The sequence below is a fragment of the Haliaeetus leucocephalus genome, unplaced genomic scaffold (genome assembly GCF_000737465.1).
Source record: "Haliaeetus leucocephalus isolate CR32 unplaced genomic scaffold, Haliaeetus_leucocephalus-4.0 Scaffold0, whole genome shotgun sequence".
NCBI classification, from domain to species: domain Eukaryota; kingdom Metazoa; phylum Chordata; class Aves; order Accipitriformes; family Accipitridae; genus Haliaeetus; species Haliaeetus leucocephalus.
In genome coordinates, this window is record NW_010972436.1 from 27,449,360 (window position 1) to 27,464,800 (window position 15,441).

At 47.0% G+C, this 15,441-nt stretch overlaps 1 protein-coding gene across 1 annotated transcript in view; it reads right to left on the minus strand.

The window, feature by feature from the left end:
• Positions 1-344: 344 nt before the first annotated feature.
• WNT3A (wingless-type MMTV integration site family, member 3A) overlaps positions 345-15,441 on the minus strand; it is an 86,312-nt gene continuing 71,215 nt past the window's right edge. The window contains exons 3-4 of the mRNA XM_010561687.1: positions 3,550-3,815; positions 345-832 (exon numbers count right to left, since the gene is read on the minus strand). Coding sequence (XP_010559989.1) covers positions 353-832; positions 3,550-3,815 — 746 coding nt within the window. The 3' untranslated portion in view covers positions 345-352. The remainder of the gene's footprint in view (positions 833-3,549; positions 3,816-15,441) is intronic.

A 15,441-nucleotide genomic window follows, 5' to 3' on the forward strand; every position in this document is an offset into this window, starting at 1 on the left:
ATGCAAGTCTTTCAAAGGACACTTAATCACACGAGTCACTTCAGGTGGGTGAGAGCAGAGCAAATCCATGCTTTTGCTAATGCTCTTCTTTCCAGCTCTGTGTTGTCGGCTGGTTGAAAAACTGCTGTCTCCTACAGGAGGCATCATTGGGCGTAACTTGTGTGACTGCCAGATGTACCTTGGGATAGCCCAGAAGTCATTAGACCTATTCTATCCAACCAGTTTTAGCCTTTTTTTAAGTTTTTATTCTTTTATTATCAAAAAAGTAGACTTCTCTCATGTCTGCAACCTCAGAGGAAGTAGGCTCAAATCCGTTTCTCCACTTGGAGCCCAGCAAAGGGTTTTGCCTGCTTTATTTGCACGTGTGGACATCGTAGACTCGTATGCACTCCTGACAGCGGACGTAGCAGCACCAGTGGAAGATACAGTGGCACTTCTCTTTCCGTTTCTCAGTCCTTGTATTGTGCCCGCGGCCGCAGCACAAAAGGTCGCAACCATCAATCCCATGGGAAGTGACATTACAGATCCTGTCACGGGTCCCAAAGGAACCTGTCTCAGGGTTGGGCTCACAAAAGTTTGGTGAGTTCTCATAGTAAACCAGGTCCTTCTCAGTTGGAGCCTTGAAGAAGTTGTATTTGGGCCTGAGGGTCTCGACCCAGCCACGGGATTCTCGATGTTTTTCCACCACCATTTCAGAAGCGCTATCGTACTTGTCCTTGAGGTAGTCACCGATGACCCTGAAGTCTGGCTGAGACCACCAGCAGGTCTTCACCTCGCAGCTGCCTGAGAGGCCGTGACATTTGCACTTAAGATGCATGAGTTCAATAATAGACTGAAAAAGAGCAGAGGAAAGGCAAAGAAGAAGACATTAGCCTGTAATCAAAACACATATTGCATTCTGCTATTTAGCCAGGATTTCCTAAAGAATTGCAGTGTTTTCATAGATATATTTACACACTTGTGAACAAAAATCACCTTATCCTCCAGTCAATGCCCTGCACAGATGCTGGGTCTAAGGCAGATAAAACCCCTGCAACTTTATTGTTTTCAGTGACTATCTCTAATTCCCACTCCAACTTTAAGCATCTATCAAGTGCTTTCACTAAGGGATGAAGAGATTTCTCTGCATACTGACTTCTACCTTATCAATGTTCATGTGTGAATATTGCAGTACTATCGCCCAAGAACACAATTCAGACATATCTAGGCAGAGAAGCGAAGAACACACAAACCTACTAAAACAATGTCTTTGTAAATGAAATATACAGCTATTCCACTGGAAATTAAACAAATATGAAACATCCTCATTACCTAGCACAGAATTCTATCTTCTGTGTTTCGTGTTTACTTAAGCAAACAAGGTTCTAGCCTTGCTGCAGCTATGTTCAGAAACCTGAAAAGTACTGTATTTTTATTTATAAGCCAGGCTTATGATTTTTCTAAAACCATTGCAAAGAAAAAAAACAATAGCAGCCCAACTTTTGATTTTGAAAGGCTTAGACTTCAACATAAAACACTGTCCTGGAATAAATGGAAAGTTGATTATTGATCTCAGAAGTTTGATATTCACTTTTAACTCTTATGAAATTAGTCTAAAGGTTTCTAGAGGTGTTGCCCTCCAGTATTCTGAGGTGGGAGACAACCTTATGCAACTTACTTGATAATCTGCATTTTCAGACTGATCAGCAAATTTCCGGGTACGTGAACAGACTAGTGCCAGCCTGAGTCCAAAAGATTTGCCATGAATCAGCACCTTGGTGTTCACCAGGTGCTTTCCTGTGTTATTTACGGAGTATCACCCGCCGCAAAGGAGGTTGTAATTAGCGATGAGAGAGAACCACAAAATGTTTGGTTCATATAATCATGCTGAACTTAATCAAAGCTTCTGGCGTAGTGGTAGGGTTTGAGTTCATATGGGAACTAATATGAAACATTGCCTATGGCTCAGGTTTAGCTGGAAACACTTGAGTATGGAGGCCTGGAAGAACTACCCCATGAGTGCTGGCACGGTGAGGGTGGAAAACACTAGTGCTTTATAAAACAGTAGGATTTCAGATAATGGTGTGACATCTGCTCTCTAATCTTTGACATCTGTAAAATGTCCAAAAATAACTCACTGTCAAGTAACAAGACTTACAGTAAAAAGACCTCTGCAGGCCTGTGATCACAGGGACATTTGCTCAAAGCTCAATTTTTCCAAGGATTCTCACTTTAAGGCAAATCCCTCCTTTCACTCTATCCAGCTTCTCCACAGTCCTTTTTGCCTCATGATTCCTAGCACATGTGGTGGCTTTGCTATAGCTCACTGCACAGTCATATGTCCTTCTAGATATGTGTAAGGCCTTCTGCTGAGGGAACAAGACCATATTAATCTCTTCTGATTGCAGTGAGGGTATCTTTTTTCCACTGAGGGATAAGCTATCTCAAGTTTACTACATGAGAAAAAATGCTGTTATCTCAGAGAAGCTGCAGCATGGTCTCCATTAGCAAGAGGTTTGTGGTTCACAAATTATTTCCCATAGATTATGTTCTTCTGGCATTTACAGGCTATTCTTGAGATGAAAAAGAGAATGTTCTCTTGTTGGGATTGTTCCACCTTACGGAAAAGATTCACTATGTAGGAGGCAGTCACTGAGTGCAAGATTTTGTGCTTTCTGTTCCCTTATACATTTTGTTCCATGACTGAAGTGAAAACACATTAGCTGGCTTTGGGGTATGGTCCAAGTTTAATCAGGAGGTACCAGAGCCGCATTGCCTCTCACTTTCTTTAAAAATTCCCTGGGACATAGAACAGTGCCGAGAACAGACGTGGTGGGAAGTGCTCTCCTGCTCTTCCCCACCCTCAGCCCTACAGAGCAGAGTGGTGATCCCTGGGGAATGGACAGTTGCACTCAAGCTAGGATTCACGTGCCCAAACACATACATCTAATGCCATTTGTGAGCTCCAGGGGTCTCTAAGTCATCAGTCCCAAGAAGGCAGAGGACTGCAGGAGACACAGTCTTTCCCAGTAGCAGCCCAAGGACAGGCTGGATACTTCAGGATATCTCAGTTTATACTAAAACGCATTTGCTTAAGCAGCTGAATCCTCCCCATAAACCCTGGTCCATCTCTCTTAAACTTCAGATGTCTACAGTGCAGACATCTCTGGCTGTACAGCTCACCTTCTTCCTACAGCCAATGGAGGGGAACAGGCACAGTTAGGGCATCATTAACTGAGCTATTTATTTCAAATGTCTTCTTCAAGCTGGGATGAAATCCTGTCCTAGACTTGTCTGTCTTGATCCATTCTCTGTAAAAGAGGTCTGGGCAACTAACTCCAAGGTAGACATTTACATCCAGGTGGGTGAATTTACTTACAGCTTTCATAGATCAGGTACATTGATCACCACCCTGACAAGAACTATCACAGGGCAGGTATCATCGTTTCATGCTGTAAAACTGCCCAGATTTATGTTTGATTATTCCCCTCAGTTCCCTCCCACTGTTCATTATGGCAGGTAAGAAAAGATTAAAGGGAGATCGAGAAAGGTGAAACTAAATGTCCTTACAGTCCTTCCAGCTTCGTTGTTGTGCCTGTTCATGGCTGACCGAGCGTCTGGTCTGTTCTCTCGGGCATCCGCAAACTCCCGAGACACCATGCTTCCAAACTCCACGTCCTCGCTGCAGCCCCCCCATTTCCAGCCTTCCCCAGGAGAGCCCTTGTGGCGGGTGTCACAGCCGCAGATGGTGGCCGAGCCCTCGGCGCAGGATCTGGTCACCGCAAAAGCCACTCCAGCAGAGGCAATGGCATGGACAAAGGCTGATTCCCTGGTAGCTGTGAAAGAGAGAAATCAATGAATAGTGGCCAGCGAAGGGACCACGCGTGGCTTTGACCAGCCCTGTGAACACCTTCTCTCAAGAGCATGGCAGGAGGTCAAGAAACTTTCTTTTTCCCTGTGGTCCTGCTTGGACCTACTCCAAAGACATTTTCTTATACTAGGGAATAAGCTCCTGTGTAGACAGGACTAGGCTTGATTTAAGGCCACTGAGGTCAGCCAAGAAGTTTTGATTAAGGTCATCCTAAGGTCTTAGGATAGGGTCATGACAAAACAAAAACCTGAGTTTCAGGTGGCATATAGAATATACTATATGCTACTTCGCAGGCAATGCACCACATAGCCATACCCTGAACTGCAGTCTTGGCTTCAGAGGCATAGAATTTGGGCTATGTTCCCATAACATGGAAAATGCAGGTCTACACTTAATGACAGCCTCCACTCTTAGTGGTGGGACGAGCACCAGGTAAAGTACCTCCTCCTCCCTCGACTGGGAGAGCTGCTCATGGCTGGAAGGTAGGAAAATGCCAGCATGGCCAGATACTCCCCAGTCTTCACTATGTAAACTAAACATTATCCCCACCCTCCATCCTGAGGCCATTTTCTTTTTCCTAGGCTGTCTAGCTCACTTAGAGACAGTGTCCAATGTATGGTATCTCGCATCTATCCAAAGTTTTGCTCACTTACCTAATTAAGGCCCCTGCCAAGGGGACTGGAAATGAGCTTTCCTTTTCTACCCATTGCCTCAGGATGGTAGGTGGGATCAGCCAAAAGATGTCATGGGTAGGGACTGAGGAGCCTTAGTCTCGGTGGAGACTTTCCTTCATAGACTTTCATCCTAGCTGGAGCAGGGTGGGGAAGGGCAGCTTGGCATTAGCCTGGCTTTCCTGGATGCCAGTGCTTTTTCTACACTGTGTCAAAATGAAACCCAAGCATTTCAAACTGCTTTGCAAATGAGGAATATACGAAAATATCAGGTTTTATCTCTCCCCCTTCTTCCCCCCCGCCCAGTTTTAGTCTCATTATGTTTCTTCACTCACTAGAAATGACCCTGGAATTCAACACCACGCCTCAGAAAACTTGCAATGCTTTTTGGCTTCAGCAAAATGGCATTTTTATTGTAAACAGGGCTATTTTCAAACCCTTGAGGCAATTCTAAGACGACAAAATGATTTTGATAACTGGCCCCCTAAACCTCCTATAGCATTCCCTGCACGAGCTCACCTCATGCCTACAGACCAGTTAGCCAAGAAAGCATGTTGTCTCTGATAACCTTTCAGATGATTAGGCAAGGACAGTGTTGAAATATGAATGGATCCAGAAAGGTAGAAGGTCAGGTTTTCAGTTGATGCAGCTTCACCAGCTTCTACTGAGCTTTGCATCAGCTGACGAGGTGCCTACTCAAAACCACTCAAACCTTCTCTGCACCATATTTTGCTGATCTGAGCTTTCCCCAGGCATTTTGGCTTAATCTTCACTTTCTAGATGCTTCCAGGCTTTACTAACGCAGAGAGAGTTTAACACGCCAAGCGAAAAAGCCAACATGTTCTTGGGGAGAAATCAAAACTGCATGCTTGCAGAGCAGTCCCGGCTGGATTGAAGGCTTAAGCAAGAACTTGTGCAGCACCGCTTCGCTTTGGGAAGACTACCAAATACAGCAATATGCAAATCAAATAATGTGCATGAACTTACAAGCCGAAGGTATGAGCAATGTCCTGGAACGTGTTGTCAATGCGCATCGTGAGGTTAGTAAGTCACTGAGGGCTAGAACCGAAAAAGGAAAATGCAGGAACCCTCAGTTCCACAATGTGATTTTGAAAACCCCTTGTTCAGCATCTGTCCAGCCTGGAGGATCCCAGCGTCCTGCAAATGGTGACCATGCAGTTCCTGAGCTGTGTGAAAGCTCAGCTTTTGAGAATGAACAGATAAGTCAAGTTCTAACAGGACTGGGGACTTGGCATCTTGCACTTGCCTAAGACCAGATGGGATCCAGAAACCAAATCCTGGGGGTGGGGAGCTTTGTATGACGTCTCCAAGGACACTGATGACCAGCCCCAGGGTCTGTGAAATGCAAAGGCTTCTCGTAGAAGCCAGTCAGATAAGCTGGTGGGTTGAATGCCATTACCCTCTGTTAGGGAGGTAGAGGGTATAAAGCCTGACCAGGGCATACCTGACACACCTTCCACCTCCTCCCGTTGTGGCCTAACTAATCTTGAAACCCTCTAATATGCTGCTGTGCCATGGACTGGAGAGGAAGATGATAATTATTCTTCTTCTTCCCCCTTCTATCTGACAGCTGTAGGGGCTAAAGCATCTTGCTTGGGTAGGTTAGCTCTCACCTCCTGGGAATCACCCCTTCCTCTGCTCAGGAGGAGAGACCTGATCCAGGCCTTTGGCTATTTGGGAAGGTGCTGTAGGTGCTGAATTGATGTTTGCAAACGCCATGGAGAGCCCCTGTGCCTTGCCATGCTGGGACTGAAAAGAAAGCATGGACATCCATGGCCTTTGTGCAGAAAACCTTCTCCTGCGTGGGTATGAGAGGGGTGGCCTTGGCTTAGGAGTCCACAGGTCATGGGTTTCACCCCCCTGGGCTTCAGCAGGAGCCATTAGCTCAGAACAGAGGTGCTTCTCTGTGCATACAGGTGCAGAGCTTACCAAAACCCAGGGAGCTTCAGGCAATGCAGCCAGAGGGTCTGCAGATTTTCTGCATTTGCCAGGACTTGGTTGCAGCTGAAGAAGGAGTTACAGGAGGACAGCTTTAGTTGTAGATCCCCAGTCCTAAATCCCAGGTCCGTTACCTAAACTCCCACTGTCCTCACTGAAAGCCTACAGCTCCAGGAGAGTATTGATAGGATTTGCCTTAAGAAGCACCGATTATACTCAGCTCTCCTCTTCCCAGAAAGAGCCCAATGCCTTTTACAGCCTGTATACTCCGCAATCACTCCCCTGCTTTTGAAATGCAGCCACCCCAGGGGTGGAGTGTAGCCACCACTTAACAGCACACAACAGGAAGCAAATAGGATTGTATCTGATCGTAACTACCTGGGGAATGTAGGCAGGCAGAGCAAAGAACCTGAGATCTGGCCCCGGGCACTGAGGTTAGGAGTTTGTCTCTTGAGAAAGTTGCAGCCGATCTCTTAATGACTCCATGAAATTAGGGCACTGGGTTTACATCTCCTACCCCTAACTTAAGGCACCGAGTTCAATATTGACGCAGATGGAAGAGTGCCATCCCGTGATTCACGTCCTGCCACCTCCTAAGTTATAGGACTGTCCTCGGATTACTAAGCAGACCTGACCCGGCCGAGCTCTGAAGAGCTCCCCAGGTCGTAGCCAGAGGCGGTGTGGCTGCAGGAATGGAGAAGGAGTGTATAGAGATACAGATAAGCAGAAGGAAAGCATGCACTTGTAATGGAAATGAGGGGTTATTAAGGTGCCATATAAAAATGCAAGAGACTTAGCAAAGATAACAGGAAAGTGCAGTATATTTGTCAGGTCGCCTCATTCCTCTCTGGGTGGTTCTGGTAGCAGGAGACAAGCAGCTCATTATGACTTGAAGAGACCTTCTGGAAAGTCATCTGGCAAGAGAAGGTTAATAGGGACTAATACCTCATGGGGATGGTGACTTAAGAGCATTTTAACCACTTTGTTTTCAGTGCAGCACAAGGTCACCAAAGCTCTGGCTTCAGCTTGTTTAATTCCTGCCTGCTCCCGAGTTTCCCTGCAGGGCTTGGAGGCATGGATGGCTGGTGCTTCAAGGTACCCTGCTCTGGAGCCTTTTGGGGGGGGTTGGCTATCAGTGAAAAAGGTGCTGAGACTTACAGAGGGCTTTTAGGGATGCTTTGTAGCTGCCCACTAATGCAGAGGTCTCCAAGTCACTGGTCACTGCTGGCCGTTGTTTCCTAAGGAGCTCTGTCTGTGAAGCTGAGAGCCTGAATGTCCCTGTGCAAAACACCTCTGACCACCCTATCTCAGCAGCAGAAGCATCTTGGGATGCAAAAAGACACGGCCAAGCAGCATCAATATGGGAATTCAGAGGCCTGAGGATGAGGTGACCTAAGATTTTATTTCCTGCTTTCGCAGGGCTTCTTTATGTGACTTTGGGCAAATCTTTTAGTCAATCCGTGCCTCTGCTTCCTCCTCCATACACCTGAGGACAATCCCGCTTATCCCCTCAGGACCCTGCAATGTTCAATTCAGTGATGTCTTCAGAATTGTGGGCAGAAGGTGTTGGAGCCAAACAGAGGGTCATCAAGTTGTGGGAGGAGGAAGGCAAATGAATAACCACATAAATATCTGAACTGTCTAATGTATGAAACCCGCTCTTATGTGTTCTTCTGCCCAGACAGTGACTTATTTTCCCTGAATGTTTCTCTGAATGACTAAATGATTAACCCCAGGTCAGGTAGATATCCGAGATACGTGGGAGGAAGGACTACGCAGAAGGATGAACATAATGGTTTATTTTGGTCTTAAAAAGCTACAGTCCCTTTTTACCACCTTTGTACCATAGTACTGAGCCCTGTTGTTGACAGCCTAAATCTTTCCTTCCTCCCCGCACAGTGGCCGGCTGGTAACAGCAGGTTCCTGGGATGGGGCAATGCAACCCACCTTCAGATGTGTTGGGAGCTGAAGCTGCAAGTCCTGTGTCCTGGACCACAGTTCGAAGAACTAGGTGCTGTTTTAGAAAGGGGGCACTGCTGTTGCCACTGATTGCTCTTTAAAAGAAAGCAGTGAGATCTGTGCAGCCTTAGAATGAATAGAAAGAGAGAAAGACAGAAAGACAGAAAAGATGAAGGAAAGAAGGAAAGAAAGAAGTAAAGGAAGAAGGAAAGAAGGAAAGAAGGAAAGAAAGAAAGAAAGAAAGGAAGGAAGAAAGAAAGAAAGAAAAAGAAAAAAGGAAAAAAGAACAAATAAATAAAGGAAGGGAGGCAGGAGGGAAGGAAGGAAGATGTCTTGCTTGAGGTGGTTCTGGGCTGTACATCTTGCAAGGAAGGAAGCAGACCTCAGCAGCTGGAGAACAGATAGCCAAGCAGTAGACATGGACCCTGCTTTAAGGGTTTTCTACTCAGCATGCCACTTTTCTAGATGGTCCTCCTGAAGGTGTGGAAGCTCCTTTCCAAAGGGAACCTTGATGTCTCCAGGACAGCTACTGACTCTGCTCTGTGGAGACAAACCTCCCATGCCAACAACCCTTTACTGCCCAGGACCTTGTCACCATCCTTTTTGAAACATGGCCCTTGGAGTGAAACACTGTCTTAATGCCTTTTGGGCCTGGATAATGTATAAACAAAATGGAAAAAAAATAGAATTGTCCCAGATTGCTCCTGGAGGTGTATGAAAGTGAAGGAGAGAGTTCTTACATCTTAGCCACCCCTCCCAGCCACCATGTCTACTCCTGAATAGAAGATCCTAATCCTTGTTCCACACTAGGAAAGACACTGCAATGGTGTGGCTGCAAGTCTTGAATTTCTGACACCGCAGACTTCTTGAGTGCTCTTGGGAGAGTCACTTAGCAACTGGGGTAAAATGGAGAAAATATCTTATCTGCTTAGCAGGACTGTGGGGACGAGACATGCTGATTTCTCTAGCTTTGTTTTTCAAAGCTAAAAGACAAGAGAAAGCTACCGGTTGTGTCAGCTACTTGAGACACTTAGACACCCATGTCTTAGAAGATGTAAAGTCTTTCCAACCTTTGTCTGGTAGGGCATGTACCCAGGCAGTGTGAGAAAGGGTTTCAATTCCCTCCTTGGCTGGAGGGGATACAAACCCACAGCTGTCATGTTAGGATTTGCACAACAGTTCACACTACAATGACTCTGGATTAAAAAAAAAAAAAAAAAATCTAAATAAACCCCAAGAACCAAGAAACTGGAAATAAAACTGGGGCCAGACTAGTGCTTCTGGTATTTGGAGTCAGCAGAGCCCTGTCTCTTACACGGGGGGGCTGTCCTAACAGCTCAATTTCCCCCTGATTACTGTGGTTGAGGTCCTTCGTGCAGGTTAGACATCATGGGGATCGCAGAGGAGGAGGGTGTTGTCCAATGGAGAAAAGTGGTGAGGAATTTGTGAAGTGAGCTTTGAGAGTTTTGGAAGTCCAGTCTTTGACTCCGGTGAGGTGAATTTTTGACTGTATATAGAGAGGACTACCCAGCTGCTATCAGCACACCGTGGTTTCGTCCTTGAATCCCTCAAGAGACCCCCCCTTACCTAGATGTGGGAGGAGAGCTGTGCCGTTCTCTTGTGGGGATGGACACCCATAAACACCTCCATGGTGAAAGCTAAACCAGAAGGGCTTGAATGAAAGGCCATGTTGCACCACTTTGGATGTAAAAGGATGCCAGAAAAGATTAATACCAAATGCTCCTCACCGTGGATGTAGGAGCTAAAGCACGGATGGTGTAAAAGTCAGCGCCTGCTCCTCGTTTGAAGCCAAGGCTGGAGGAAGGCCTCAGCTCTGAAGGGTACTGCTCAGAGCTGCCTTGAGCCAAAGCCTCATCAGTTGTTAAGCAGATGGCGATCCCCAGGAGAAGCAGATTTCTTTAGGCTCACACTGACAGCCTTGCAGGCACAGCTACTTTCTGAATAGCAGAAGTGAAATCCAACGGGACTGGTGAGTCAGAGCTCACAGGAGCTGCAAAAACATATGCGGACGTCACTATTGGCTTATACTAACATGAACGGCATTGCCTGCTGGCCCTGAAATTTGTGTGCGGGATAAGAAAGGACCACCTGCAGCAATGCAGCCTTGCTTGTCCCAGATACCAGCAGAAGATACTCCAGTCCCTCAGCCCACCTGGCCTCCGTGCTAAACTTGCCAACCAGAAGATCCCTCAGAGCCAAAAACTGAGGGTACAGGACACAGGGATGATGTCCCCCACCTTACGATGCTCTTTGTACCAAAGGGGGCTTATAAGAAAGATGGGGACAGACATTTTAGTGGGGCCTATAGTGATATGCCAAGGGGTAATGTTTTTTTAAACTAAAAGAGGGTAGATTCAGACTAGATATAAGGAAGACATTTTTTATGATGAGGGTGCTGAAATGCTGAAGCAGGTCACCCAGAGAGGTGGTAGATACTCCATCCCTGGAAACATTCAAGGTCAGGTTGGATGGGGCTCTGAGCAACCTGGTCTAATTGAAAATGTCCCTGCTCATCGCAGGGGGGTTGGACTAGACGACCTTTAAAGGTCCCTTCCACCTCAAAACATTCTATGGTTCTTAGAAATGAAGGGTCACATCTCAGAGTGCAGGACATATTTCTCCTCAGGGAAAGGAGGAGGGAAGGGGGGAAAAAAAAATGTTAAAAGGCTTTTTTTTTTTTTTTATGATCACAAAGAAGCAAATTGTTTGCCAATCAGAACTATTAAATATTGGCATGGCACCAGGTGAAGATGGAGAACAGGGAACCCCTTGGCACATGCTGGCTGACAGATCCATCCGTGCTGCAGAGACAGTGCCCAAGCGCTGGAGGGGAACAAGCGTTGTTCCCGTCGTAGAGGAGGAGGAGGAGGAGGAGGATCACAGAGGTGTCACGGCTGCTGTGAGCCTGACATTGCTTGTGGGGAAAATACTGGGAACGTTGGAAACAAAATATTGGCTCTCACGGCCTTGGAGGCAGGCGAGCTTCAGTTTCACCACATTCCTCTTGATTGTAGCAATAGAGGATCCCATATCAGATAAACCAACTGAAAGGGTTTTACATAAGCTGTCTGGCTCAGCCTCAAGCTTCCTTCAGCTCCTCTCCAGAGAGGCCCCTGTTTCCAGTGTTCATATTTCCCCTGACCCATCCTCACCAACCTCAACATGTTGGTCTCCTGCAACAGCATCTCCTGGCCTGGCACCGAAGGCTCCTCGATTACCCCCTTACCCCTTAAAAGGGGATCCTTGTACCACGCTTGCTGTTTGCTTTCAAAGATGCAACTTCTACCCATTAGGAAAGGTGGAGAGGAGCAAGTTGTGGCCGTGGATGTGCTCAACACAAGGACTATACAAGGAGGGGACAAGTCAGGCTTCCTGGTGGGAGGGTGAATCATTCCCCAGAGCACATTCCCAAATTGGACAGCACGCGCCGTATTCATATTTGGTATATTGGAAAATGCTTTAGGAAGTCAGAGCTTTAGGAAGAGATCCTGAGCTCCTTTAAAGCTTTCATTTCTTTACTTGGTGTCACTCCCAAGTCTAAACACCAAGCAGCCAAGTGCCCTGGCTCTGATTTTCGGCTCAATCACAGCGGCATCAGTCGGGAAGTCCTTGTTGTTACTCTGAGAAGACTCTGGAGGCTTTAAGAAGATCAGAGCCGGGTGGCTGCCTCACCCAGTGGGCTACAAATGCTGCACAAGGTCCCTCTCTGGATACGAGCGACTCCGAAATTCTGCCTCAGTTTCCCCATTTGCAAAAATGGACAAAATTCATGTATCATGGCACAAAAACCCCACTTGTAAATTCATGCAAGTGGCGATCACTATTGACTGACACCACAGACCACGTCTGGCATACTGTCCATAGAGGACAGAGACAAAAACCTCGACTTACGCTCTATAGCCTGAGCTTTGGGCATCCTTTCAGCCTACAATGTTACAGAGGAGAAGGGCAAAAGGGAGGACTTTTCTCCTCACCCAGTACTGCATGATGCCTTATTCCCTTAGGAGTGATGCTTATGCTTCCATGACAACATCAGTACCTCGAGCTGCCTCTGTGCTGGGCTGTGTGGACACGGATACTTTCTTATCAGCACCTCATCTGGGCTTAGAGCCATTATAGGTCTTGGCAGGAGATCCAGGACTCTCCAGAGCGGCTCTGATTTGCACAGAGAAGACATGTCCAGAGCTATATAAACCTGCATCAATCTTGTCCAGAAGGGCATGATTGCATTGGATCCTTTGGACGATAGCAGAGCCAAAATCATTGCCTGGGATCCCTTGGATGCAGAAGGATCGCTGAGTCCATTCCTCCAAGATCTGTTTGTAAGACTACAGTCTCAGTGTAGATTTACAGACTGACCTGGATGATTTGGAGCCATACACCAATGAAACCCAAACACCGGCTGCCGTTTTCTGGTGTGTAGGTTTGTCTCAGTTCCCCTTGTCTTCAGCAACATTTCCCAAGTGGGTTTATCTCCAAGCCTGGGGAAGCCTGCTTTGCAAAACCAGCAGTCCTCGGGGGCTGCAGGTAATTGAGGCTTTCAGGTCTAACCCTGAAATGGGGTGGCTCCAAGAGCAGATGCAGCGGTGGGAGAAATGTAGCTTCGGAGCAACCCACGCTGCAGCGAGTGATGCCAGCCAGGAGCTGCCCCGCAGGTCCGTGCTGGGCTCTGCATGATGCCCCAGCCTATGCCCTTCTTCACAGAGAGCCATGCCAACTCCATGCCCAGCTGATTCTGCACTGTTTCTCATCAAAATCCAGCTCCGGGGTTTGTTTGACTTTTTTATCCTTTTAAAAATCAGGCCCCTAAATGCAAAGACTTATGCAAATGCGAAGCATAATAACAAGCAGCTAACCACACTTTTGCATATCTTAAAGGAAAGGTTAGGTTTGGGTCCCATCTGTGTTTTGAACGAAGTTCTGATTGAGTTCTTGTTTCCTCTGAACCAGCGTGCTAGTGTCAACACATCCCTGGGAAGATGAAAGGCCGTAAAAAGACATTTGATCAGATTAGCTGTGATTCAGATCATTGGAGGGAAATTATTAAATGGGCAATTCCTGCCAGGGAACATGAAGGCAATACAGATAAGAGTGAATGTTGGATTGAAGGAGGTTGGATTAACACAGTTTGTAAAATCCTGAAGGCCAAGTTCCCCTAAAACATCTGAACAACGGGGTATTTTCTTTCTTTTTTTTTTTTTTAACTTTTTTTTCTGCTGGTTGCTTATGGTTATCATTGCACCCAGCACAACAGAGCTGCAACCTCCAGTGTGGTGCTCACCCTTCCAAACCTTTCAGGCTTTACCTGTTTCAGGTAGAGCCAGATCGTCAGATGCTGGAGCAGCCCGGGAGCCTCGTGCGCGGCACTGGGAGCGGGACCGGTGCTCCCTGCCTCCCTCCAAACCCTCGTGTGAGCAGAGGGTGGGTCGAGGGCTGGAATGCTTTTGCTAATTAGCTACTGTCAAAATAACCCCAGGTGATCGCAGGTAACCAGACCCCCAAGATAGGCAAATCAGCAGGACGGTCTGGTATCAGTAACCCAAGTCTGATACCTGCAAAGCAAACATCCCTCTATCTCTCTCTCTATCGCCCTATCTCTCTGTCGATCTAATCATTACCATGTATGTCTCCCTACCTACCCTGCTTAATGCAAGCACGTTTTATCTGTCTTTCTGTTGGCTTGGTCATGTGTGAAACACTCGGCGTCTGATCCCCCCCCCTCCTCCCGCTGTCCCATAAATGCCTTCTTCTGAATATTTCATCGTCGTCTCGAGTCCTGAAACAGCACAGTCCTCTCAGCCCTTCAAACCGCCTCAAATTACCCCGACCCCTCGTCTCCCCAAAGGCCCGATGTCCCTGGGAGGCTCTAGACAAAAGGAAGCTGTGTGCCAATTGGGGGTTATTAGCAGAGATACAGCGTGCTCACTGTGGCAGGACCGAGTCCTTCATGAAAGGGGAAGGCGGAAAAGGAGCAGGGAAGGACTGGGGTGAAATTCTCTGGGGTGCGTTCCAGGTTAAAGGATCATTGGGGTCCCTTCTGGCTTCGGGAAAAAAAGGCAAGAAAAAAAAAAAGGCAAGCCCCAAAGACTGCTATGCAAAACAGCCCCGCTGGTCAATAGGATACAGGGAAGAAAAAAAAAAAAATTGTATTCTGTTATCAGAAGCAACATGGTCGAACAAAAGGATCGCCTTCGCCCACCTGAGAATGGAATGTGAGGCTCCATTTCGCTGCTCTGATCGTATTTGACAGCCCCCCTCGAGACTGCCTGGTTGGTATGGCAAATCGTCCTTATTACCTGCTGGGGTGAATGAATCCCCCTTTGTGCTGGCACTGTCACGCTGCATTAGGTTGACAATGGCCCGAGATATTTTATATGAAATTTGCCCTCACTTGTGATTAGCCAGCACCAACTAAGTCATAGCAACCTAGAACTATGCATTGGCCGGGCCCCGTTGTCGGCCGAAAGGGAAATCCCTATTCAAATGGTTTAATAAAACAATCTAAAGGGCGTGTGAATCGTGAAAAGCATTTTCACTTTTCTCTTTAGCTTAATCTCATGGTCGCTGGGATATTGTGCTCTGAGCAGACCCCAGCAGGGTGTGGGCTAAGGTCCCCCATCAACTTCTTTTACAGCCTCCTTTTCTGCGAGTTAATGATATACCGGTGTGATTGCCTCCCGCAGCAAGAAGAAACACGCATTTGATGAAAAGGATGGACCTCCTAACACATCCTAAATGGCAACAATTTCTCATCCAAAGGTCACAGGTCATAACCTGGATTTTGAATCACCACCCAGATCTTTTTCAAAGCCCTGCTAAAGCTGGGGGATTCTGCAAGGCCATTTTACACACAGACACACACACACACACAGACACCGGCGTTATCTCCAGAGGTTCCTGCTCTGCTTGAGTCCTGAGTTTAGTGTTTGGAAACAATTGGATTTTCCCCTGGTTTTGGGCTACGGTTTGCTGCCTTTCACG